The sequence below is a fragment of the Rhea americana genome, unplaced genomic scaffold (genome assembly GCF_003343005.1).
Source record: "Rhea americana isolate MKP2758 unplaced genomic scaffold, rheAme1 scaffold_17, whole genome shotgun sequence".
NCBI lineage: Eukaryota > Metazoa > Chordata > Aves > Rheiformes > Rheidae > Rhea > Rhea americana.
Genome location: NW_028185816.1, coordinates 1,977,972 through 1,988,455, shown reverse-complemented (window position 1 = coordinate 1,988,455; position 10,484 = coordinate 1,977,972). Strand labels below are relative to the sequence as shown.

At 38.8% G+C, this 10,484-nt stretch overlaps 2 protein-coding genes across 3 annotated transcripts in view; both read left to right on the top strand.

Annotated features, from left to right (window-relative positions):
• Positions 1-239: 239 nt before the first annotated feature.
• On the top strand, positions 240-8,625 carry DEPDC7 (DEP domain containing 7). Its single transcript, XM_085300979.1, has 9 exons — positions 240-323; positions 1,968-2,398; positions 4,524-4,651; positions 5,550-5,739; positions 6,547-6,761; positions 7,574-7,716; positions 7,908-8,033; positions 8,138-8,216; positions 8,367-8,625. The coding sequence occupies exons 1-9, from the start codon at positions 240-242 to the stop codon at positions 8,579-8,581; spliced, it is 1,611 nt and encodes a 536-aa protein (XP_085157105.1). The 3' UTR covers positions 8,582-8,625.
• Positions 8,626-10,393: 1,768 nt separating this feature from the next.
• TCP11L1 (t-complex 11 like 1) overlaps positions 10,394-10,484 on the top strand; it is a 19,748-nt gene continuing 19,657 nt past the window's right edge. Inside the window, exon 1 of one of the 2 annotated variants that reach the window (XM_085300855.1) lies at positions 10,394-10,447. The gene's annotated coding sequence lies outside the window, so the exon portion shown is untranslated. The remainder of the gene's footprint in view (positions 10,448-10,484) is intronic. The other variant, XM_085300857.1, reaches the window with a different exon arrangement.

Here is a 10,484-nt window from a genome sequence, read left to right as displayed (position 1 = left end):
TGCCCCGCGGCTCGGCCCCGGAGCCCGGGCTGGGGCCGCTCGGGGCTGCCGCGGGGCCGGGGCCGGGGGGCACCTCGCGGGGCGGCACGGGGAGCCTGGGTGGGGCAGTTGTTCCGCTGGAAGCGAACTGGCACCAACAAGTAAGTCCGTCACCCCGCGTGGGGGCCCAGGGAGGGCTTGCTGAGAGCTGCTCCTGTTTCTTTTCCCCCCAAACGCTTGGGCTCTACAGCCACGCGAGCATGTTTAATGCCGCATCCCCCCAACAGACGGGGAAAGAGGTGGTACGCCAGTGGCTAATAATAGAGTTGCTGCAGGCAACATATGTTAGTGGTCATGTTAGCAACACAAAACAGAGTTGATGCTTAGGGTTTTTTCTTATCTCTCTCCCCACAACCCCACCAGCATGCTGTTAGGCAACAGAAACGTACGTCTGGAAGTAACCACTGTGTGCTGTGTTGATAATTCTGTCTACTTCAAGGCATCATGGACTGCATCTAGATGTAGTGCATATTGTGTCTGTCTTGTTCTTTCAAAGCTTTGGAAAATAGAGGTTCCAGAACATTTCTTCCTAGTCTGTCCCAGTGTTTATCTTTGTATTTAAAAGTTTTTCCTAGCATAAATCTTCTCATAAAGTAAGTATCTGTCTGATAATGGGTCTAGAGAAAAAACAGATGCTCCTTATAATAATGCTGATCCATACAAAGGCTGTTATTCCCTCTTTTCTTAATCTCTTTCCCTTCTCCAAGTTGGCTATTTTCTGGACTTTCTGATAGATGGAGACCAACTGGAAGCGCTGGTGCTAAAAATTGAAATACGTTTCTCTAACGCCTCTTCAGGCTGAACAGAACAGATAAATTGTCTCTTGCATCTTTGTGCAAAATGTTCATGGTAATATGTTTCAGAATGAGATGCATTTTTTAGACACTGCAACACACTGTTAATTCATTTGGTTTTGAAGGCTGTCATAACCCCAGATGTCTTTCCGTGGGACTGCTGCCAACTTACAATTCCATATTTTGTTCTTCCATGCTTGATTTCTCTCTTCTTCTATTTGCTTTGCTTTTATCTCTTACGAAGTTCTTAAGTTGATTTCTAGTTACTTACTTACTGAGAAACTCATGTTTTAATCTATCTAGTAGTTGCAATTCTTCCCAGCTGGGAAAGCTCCCAGCCGCTTGCAAGTCTCTGAGCATGCTCTGTATTACAAGTTCTTGCTAAGGCTGAGTGTGGCCTCTGCTCAAACTGTTAGTTGTAAGCATGCTATTCTTAAATTAAGGTTGGTAAATGAGTAATAGTTTGGTGGTTTTATTAGGCGGGGGGAAGACTGGGTGGCTCAGGGAAGTAGTACTGAGTACACAGAGCTTGAATCTTGATGAGAGCTGTGGTGCTATAAAGCTGTTCTATGGAATGCGTGTCTAGTAAATCACGTCTGAAGGGAATTTTTGATCGTCAGTGATCTGCTAAGCTCTGATACTAAGCGGCTTGTGTGTATATGCAGTCTTGCTGCTTTCCTCTGACTTGTTTTTTTTTATCCCTACCCTTTCCTTTCTTCCTACCCCACCCCTGGCTGTATCCCTTTGTTACTGTTGATAAACTAGAATGTTATATATAGTTGATCTTTGATTGTGTGGAACACCTGTGCTTAAATATGCCCTGCAAGTGCAACCATTATACAGTGAAGGAGTAATCAAAAGGGTAGTGTGACAAAGCGATAGGATGCTGTCAAAAAAGTAAAAGCTTCTAGTTATAAAGCATCAGGATAATGGGATAGAAGTCACCACCAGAGTGAGATACAGTGGTTTGATGCAGAGACTTAAAGAATCCTAAGAAAGCATTGCTGATATATTAATACTTCATCACGTGTTGGTTGAAACCAAACGAAATCAGAACTCTCAAAGGCTTTAACTCCTGACAAGTTTCATGAGAGCTAGTGGTGAGAAAGGGGGCAGTTTGTCTTCTAATTGCAGAATGAGTTCAGTGTTTTTACTTTCCCTGTTCTTGTATCTTTAGGTTTTAGCTTGGCGCAGAAACCATTTGGAGCAACTTACGTCTGGAGCAGCATTATCAGTGCACTTCAAACTCAAGTGGAAGTGAAAAAGCGGCGACAGAACCTGAAGTGCTACCATGACTGTTTTATTGGTTCTGATGCAGTGGATGTTGTCTTTGCTCATCTTCTCCAGAACAAATACTTTGGAGATGTTGATATTTCCCGTGCTAAAATAGTGCGAGTATGTCAAGCACTGATGGACTACAAAGTGTTTGAGGCTGTTTCAACTAGAGTCTTTGGAAAGGACAAACGGTCTGTTTTTGAAGATAGTAGCAGTAGTCTCTACAGGTTCACAAATATTTCAAACCAAACAGATCTTGATAAAGATCACCAGCAGTGTACACCTCAAAGGTTAGTACTTAATAGAACATGAAGGTAAGACACTTTACAATAGGAAAGCTTCCTGTATTTTTAGGAAGGGAGGAAGGAGATAAAGTGAACTTACAGGACCTGGAAAAAAAAAGTGTCTCCTTCCACAAATGTTTGTGGATTGAAGATAAGTAGAATGGAACTGCACTTCCAAGTGAGCAGTCATTTAGCCTGCATGGTTACTCATTTGTGTCTGTTATTGGAATGCCTTCTGTGTGGGGGAGAAGTTGCATGCATATAAATCCTTATCCATTAGGATCTAAGCTAATATAACCGCATAGTGCTCAGGTGTATCAAGTAGGCTAATGAAATGGAAAAACCCTTAGTCACTGCAGATCTAACTCTGGCAGAAGCCAGTAATCCATCCTGTAGTATCCAATCTCTAAAGGGGGTTGAGGGAAAACTTTTTTTTTCCCATCGTCTTAGTTTGACTAGGCATCAAACTTAGCTTCTTGTCCACTGCACCCTGCAAAAGCCTTTTCAGCTGTGTCTTCATGTGCACATGACCTGATCCTAAGCTAGGTAGCAGACTACTACACTGTTACATTATTGCATGCTACTATGCGGCCAGAGGAATAAACTGGAATTAACTCCAACCATCACAAAGTAATATAAACTTCCATGTAGCTTTTTCTTTTTTTCTGAGTAACTTGCTCTGAACAGTTCTTATGTTCAGATACAGCACTTGACATATTCTAAAGTATTCTGTGTGAACTTATTTCCATGGTGTTATTGCAGTAAACTTTGGCAATACACATTCTTGAAAACTATGATAGTGTTGGCCAAACCAAAAAAAAAAAAAAAAACCTTATGTGATGAATGTGTCCATGAGAGTGTTAAACATAAAAGAACTTAAGTGCATTAACTCAGATGATCAGAAAATTCTAAAAGCAGAGATTAGAAGTAGATAGTTCCATGGTCTTGCTCCCTCCCCTCAGCACATGCCCACATACTGGATTTTGTTCTTTGCTAAACAAACTGGCCCCAGTTTTTTATTTGGAAAGAGGATTAAAGCATTTCTGTTTCTCTAGAGTTCTCAAGTGTGATGCTTTAAAAGTGTATTTGTCACAAACTTTTCAAGTAAGACTTGAAATATATTGGACAAGCAATCATGAAACGATGATTTTCAATTAATGTATAATTGTTCTTTTTTAAGAAATCAGTGACAGGTATCTGAAACTTTCTATTAGTTAGTGGCATGGAAACCACTAATTTGTTGGAGCAAACCTTGTAACCTTAGGAAGGACCTTGCTAAGGAGCAATCGCCTTCTAGTTTCTTGAGAACAAATCTTAATTTCGTGCCTCACTTCACTTCAGGAAAAAATGTGTTAGAACTCCAGAGGTTTGAGGAGTTTGTAGACTTTACTTTTATAACTTTTTCCCCTCCCTGTTTCCTTCTCTTGGATGTTCTCTGTGGTAATTGAGGTAGCTTCACAGTGTCAGCTGTTCCTGCAAAGAGGAACTTTGGAACTGTGTGCAACTATTGTATGCAAATAGTTCCTTAATATGCTGCACATGTTCCTGTGCTGACATAGAGAAAGTAGTGAATTTTTTTTTGCTTTCTTATTCCCTGACATCTGTATGACCAAGCAGTAAAACCTCCAGTGGGGCACATGACTTACTTGCTTTTATTGCTTCTGGCATTCTGTGCAACTTTGCCCCCCCTTCTTTTTCCCCTATATTTGAGTGAAGAGAAGTGAGCTCAAGTGGGAGGTAAAGCTGCTGTTACTGTTAAGACTAATTAAAGCTCCTAGCTCTTGGCATCACTTTTCAAGGAGCAAGAGGCTACCTTTTTAGGCCAAGTGCAATACTCTTTCAAATATTTCAAGCAGAATACTCTTTCAAATATATACATATATATTTTTCTATGTTCAATTGCAAACCTACAGACTTCTTAAGTCTTCTAGGGCTTTCTTGAAATAACACTGTCCTTTCCATGAGGGATAGTAAAATTTCCTTAACTGTATTGACCTAGTTCTAGGGAATGTAACTTGTCCTTTAAGACTGGAGTCCTAATGTTGAGGAGGTTTGTTTTTTGGTTTTTTTTTCTTTTTTTTTCTTTCTCTCTCTCTCTCTCTCTCTCTTTTTTTTTTTTTTTTAATCTCAGATATGAGAAGACAGTGTTTAACCCTACTCCTGTCAAACCAGAAAGCTTGGAGGATCTCTGGAAAAACTTGAGTTTAAAGCCTGCAAATGCTCCTCAAGTAAACATCTCTGAAAGTTTGTCCCGTCAAGGTAAGCCAAATAATGCCTAAGTTATTGTGTGCGGGGAAAAGTGAGATAACTGTTGGACTAGAAAGACTTATGGCTGGCTGTCAGAACTGAGATATTATCAAACTGACTTTCTTTAGTGTTTGTTTTGAACACTATGTCATAGCACAGGCAAACAATTTTTATTGCAGGCTTGCTTTTTAACTTAATAGGTCCAGTCTGTTAGAATATAATCTTTAGCTGAAGTAAATCAGTATTGAAATCTATAGAAAAGAATGCACAGTTGTGACGGATTCAAAGGAGAGCTAGGAAAATTCTTCATAATATTCAGTTAATTGATCTACATTCACACATAACTTAAATCATGACCAATAATGTACTGTTAGCTAAAACTCTTCCCTAGCTTTTTAATTTTGTATCTGCATTGTCCAACTCTCCTTCAGTGTTGTGTATGTAATGGTCTAAAGCTCTTCCTGACAATTCTTGTCTTCTCTCTGACTAAACTATTTTGTTTTTTCCCTTTGAAAAAATGATAATGTATGCCAAAAAACATGAACTAGACAGTAGCTGTAGAAGTTACAGTAAGGATTGAATGTCACTATTATGCCTTTTTTTTATCCCTTATCTGGAATAAAGATTGCCTGCAAATCAGGGTACAAAGAATGTAAGGCACTTCAGACTTATCTGAAAGCAGTTCTCCTACACTTGCAGTTAACTAAACAAGTGGCTAACTCTTTTCTTCTGCTGTGATAAAATCCACTTAAAACTGATAAGGAACATGCTTTCTGTTACTGTAAATCTTTGTTTGGAAAAATTAATCTATTGGACTAGGATTGAGAGGAAAGAGTTGTGTGGGGTTTTTCTGATTTTGTTTTCTTGCACTTGCCAAATCTGTATACTTTGTGTATTTAACTCTTTCCAGTTATTAATGAAGTATGGCAAGAACAAACAATTGCCCGTCTGCTGCAGCTTGTGGACCTTCCACTCCTTGACTCTTTACTTGAACGCCGAGAGATCAAACCTCAATTTCCACAGCCAAAGAAGGGAACTGAGTATATCATCACAAGTAACTACTTGGACAGAGAGATTCTCAAGGCTTTCAGTGACTCTCAGTAAGTATTAATTACTCTAGTCAGAGTAGAAGGCATTCTGAAGCTGTGTAAAAATAAGGCAGTTGATCTTTGTGTAGAAGAACTGTTCATAGTCTCTAGTACTGTACAAAAGACATAAATAGGCACATGTCTCCCTGTCTGTTAGAATTGACTGGACTAGTACATAACAATTGCTAAGCTCTAAATCAAGTAGCTGAGAGAATTTCTGCTGAATTCTGGAAGTGCTTTTGAAGGCACAGATAGTATTCCCAGGGGTGATTATTGTTTACTGAATGGAAGTAATTGGAAGAACAGAGTATTTAGCTTAGCTTAAAGCTTTTCTAAACAATTACCTGTGAGCATATAGGTTTGTTCCTTAGCTTTTTTCCTTAATGTAGAAAGTAAGAGAAAGCTGAGCCTGAAACTGTATAAATGCAGTTAAAAGCACAGACTGAAAAACTTCTACCAGTCTGAATCAGATCAAGGCTCAGGTTTGTTTATTTAGCAATTCTTTTTTTTTTTTTCTTTCCCCCTTGTCTGTAACAGTAGAGGACATCATTAAATTTACATTTAACTGCTTGTGACTGTTTAGCTAGGAAGAATATTAATTGTTCATCTTGACTAAATACATAGCAAAGAACTGTATAGCTATGATCTAAATGGGACAGGAATTTTTTTGGTAACAATTCCTAAGTTATTTAAGTACCTACACATCCAGCTTTCACTGTAATTGAGAAATGAGTGTACTTCCTTTGCGTCAAACGGAACGCAACTGACTGAAGGATATAAATATATAATGCTACAAAACTAAACCATTTCATCTTCTAGAACAGATGAGTGGCTCTCTGCAGCAATAGATTGCTTGGAATATCTTCCAGATCATATGGTAGTTGATATTAGCAGAAACTTGCCTGATCAACCAGATAAAGCAGACACATGGAAACTGTTGCTGTTTGAAAACATTGGTAGATACTATGGCCAGAAAAAGGAGCCACTGTTAAGCTATGCATCTGAAATTCATTCAGGAATTGCGGAACTGTTGGGTAAGTAAAACAAAGCTAAGTTCCTAAGCCTATGTGATAAGTGTATTGAAGGCAGCTATTTAGTATAGCAGCCAAGCTTGAAGTCTGACTGCTGTGGAGTTGTGTGTATTTTGTTTTCTCTTTGCTGTAAAGACGGCTTTGAAATAATGTGAAATTCTGCTTTAAGGTCCTGGTTATATGCAGTTATATAGTTTGTGTTTGGATCTGTGTATAATGGCTGTGAAACTTGAATGCTGTAAATCTGCTCTACCTTGATTATTCTTATTTAACCTTGGTGTGAATATTTTGCATTTGTATCCTATTTCTCCTCCCCACATGGTAAATGGAGTCTAATACAACTTATATTTAAATATAATAGACACATCTAAAACTTGTGCATAGTAATGCCAGTTACATTAAAACTTAGCAAAGCCTTTCAAGATAGTTTGCAATTAATCAATCAAGGTCATTTATCTAGAAATACACTTTAAAATTCTTGTGAGATCTCTCTTGTTGTAACTAGAGGTCATTTATTTTCTTAAACTATTTTCCTCTTCCAGCTATTTCAGTCATGTTGTGTGGACTGTGAACTATAATTGAAGTTAGTTGAAAATGAACTTTCTTAAATGTCTGGGCCTGGACTATTTTCAGACTGCACAAACAGGTCTCAATCTACGAGGATTTTTTTTTGCAATAATATTCTTTGTTTGCCAAGTTTTGTTTAGAGAGGTGCACTTCTCTTCTGTGGCTCATTTAATAATTAAAGTTATAAAAGCAGATATGGCAATTCTTAAAGATAGAACTGAAAGGTCCATAAACGTTTCTCTTTGCAGTGAATGGGAAGATGGAGCAATCTTTAGAAGCAGTTCAACTCTACTTGAAACTTCTAGACAGCCAAACTAGGGAGGAGTTTCGGAGATTACTATACTTCATGGCTGTTGCAGCACATAATTCTGAGCTCAAACTACAGAAAGAGGTAAATGTGCATTCTTAACTGTTATACATTGCTTACACTTACTGAAATCTAGATGTCATAGGTACAGGTTGAAAAAGATGTTAAGCATGACTACAGGAAAAACTGATTCTAGAAGAACAAAGGCGATACCCTTCTACTTAAAAAGAGAGACTAATGCTCCTTTTCTGGTCACTGTTCTTTACCTTCTTTAGAGTGACAACAGGATGGTTGTGAAAAGAACATTCTCTAAAGCTATTATCAACAATAAAATCCTATCTAGAGGGAAAACTGACCTTCTGATCTTGTTCCTTGTGGATCACCAAAAAGATGTGTTAAAGGTAAGAGCTAGAAAATGCTTAGGTTTTTGCAATGTCCTGTGCTCGTGTGCATCTTGTGCTCCTTTTCTTGAGCTGCTATTTGATGGTCTTCCCTTTTCTTAAAGATTCCAGGGACACTGCATAAAATGGTCAGCAATAAACTGGTGGCTATTCAGAAAGGCCAAGATCCTAGTAAGATAACAGGTAATGGTTAAAACTCAACTCCTTTTATTCTTGTCTGCACCTGTGAAATAAAACAGATTGAGAAACTTGTAACAATGACTAACTTGACTAATGAATCCCTAAGGTGGCTGACTATTGTTCTTTATGTAATTCTCTTGTCTTTTCTCTTAGGCTACACCTTTTGCCAGAAACTTGATGAAAGTGAGTACCGCTCCAATACAGAGAAGACCACAAAAGATGAGCTATTATCACTAATAAAAGCTATTGATGAAGATTCAAAACTCTCTGACAAAGAGAGAAAAAGACTGCTAGGTCAGTTTCATAGTAGTAATCCAAGTATCTTTATGCAGTATTTTGGAGACAAAGTTACTAATATGTGTGTGTGATATTAAGTATAGATTATTTCCTCTCTGTATTGCACCATTCAAAACACTAATATATTTTTAAATCTTTTGTATTTGTATATCTAATAAAATTTTGTGAAACTGGATGGAATTTTTTACAATTATTACCAAAGTCAGTGGTACCCAAGCTTAACCTGTACTGTACAGTCTAGCATTGCTCATTCTTACTTGTAGTACCAGAATAATCCCCCCTTTTTTTTTTCTATTGACTCCTGCATTCTTCAAGTATCAAAAATACTGAGATGGGAACACTTCTGTGAATTGAGATCTGTCATCTTTTGCCCCTAGCACTTAGTTTATACTAAGCAGTTTTTTCTGACTGACCTGGTAATATATCATACAGCAAGATTAAAGGTACATGACTCTAAATTATCAGCAAAGTTAACATCTGCTTGATATGCCACAGCTTTCTTAATTGGCAAATTTTAACTATACTGTATGTGTATGTATATGACAAACCATTATGCTGTTTTAAGTTAAAAGGACCTCACATGGAGGAATTGACAGGAAAGACAATTGACTTGTTCCCAGCTTAATCCCATGCTGTACTGTGAACTCCCATTGACTTTCCTTAGATGAAAGGTGTTCTGGATTTTAAGTCAGTTTGGCTTTGGTTGCCATAGACCATGCTGTTTATGGCTAATTACCAGTGACAGAGCTGCATTATGATGCTACCAGCAGTACTTTTAAGGCATCTTTGTTCATGGCAAAGCTGTGTTCTGCCTTGTCTGTAAGTCTTCATGATGTCACCAGCTGTAATTAGAAAAGAGTTGGAAGAAATGAAAGGCCTTGGATTATGTTGTTTGATTACATATTTTAGCCATGTTTAGTCTACAGTGAAAATCCAAGCTATGCAACCCAGACACTTGTAAGGAAAAAGTGTATATAGCATTAGAGGTCTATATATTCTGATTGATACTACATTCAATTTTCACTCTTGTGGTTTTGTTGTTGAGACTATGCCAGAAAACCTCACTAGTTACTTCTGAAAGTAATAAACTCTCTTCTGTGGTGATACAACTAGTTCTTTTAATTAGGTAGATACCTAATTTAATTAGGTTGAAAGATAGTTTAATAGCCATGAAAAAAAGGTAGTAATAACTACTTTAAACTAGGAGTGTTATGGTATTTAAAAATAATAATAATAATAAAAAGTTGAGGTACTAGTAAGTAGCTCCTTAGTCAGTAGTAGTATCTGCAGCTGCTGGTTCTCTCATCTTCAAAGCAAGTGAAATTCTTCAGTGGCTTTCTCCAAGAGTGAAATGATGATTTAGTGTGCCGTAACATAATGTATTCTCATTAATATCTGCCTTTGCCCCCTAAAGTTCAAGTTTTTCCTTGTCATGTCTTCCTGTAAACTTTTAAGTTAGAAATTCTGGAAAAAAAAAAAAAGTGATAGGAGCCATACTGAAAAACTGTACCTTTTGAGGGGAGAGGGTGCGAGGTGTTTTTATTTTTTTCCCCTAGTTCTTGCTTTTAGCTAGGTTTGTTTTGATTATAAATACAATCTTCTCTGAAAAAGTTGCTTAGCACAATTTAAAAAAGTGTGTGGGAGGGTGAAGGCTGCTACTTGTTCTTAGGATTCTGACTATATATAGCTTTTATTTCCCAGCTGCTTGTTCTGTTGGGTCAGTTGCCTCCCCGGCTGCACGGTTCCGTTTTTAACCCCCCCCCCAGGCCGGGATGCCTGCGGGGCGCGGGGCTCGCCGCGGCGCCGGGCTGCTCCGCGCCCGGGGGGCTGGGGACCGGCGCCGGGGCGGAGGCGCTGCCTCGCCCCCGGCCCGCCCCGCCGGCGGGACTCGATGCAGTGCGTTGACGGCGGGAAGGGGCTGCTGCGCGGGAGGGCCGGTACGTGCACGGCGGCAGCAGGCCGAGAGCCCCGGCC

What these genes read in the sequence shown, in the direction of transcription:
- DEPDC7 (XM_085300979.1), top strand. Translation starts at nt 240, where the DNA reads ATGTTTAATGCCGCATCCCCCCAACAGACGGGGAAAGAGGTGGTACGC. An exon ending in CAGCAGTGTACACCTCAAAG is followed by an intron (nt 2,399 to 4,523) that starts GTTAGTACTTAA and finishes TTTTAATCTCAG; the next exon opens with ATATGAGAAGACAGTGTTTA. An exon ending in AGGAATTGCGGAACTGTTGG is followed by an intron (nt 6,762 to 7,573) that starts GTAAGTAAAACA and finishes TTCTCTTTGCAG; the next exon opens with TGAATGGGAAGATGGAGCAA.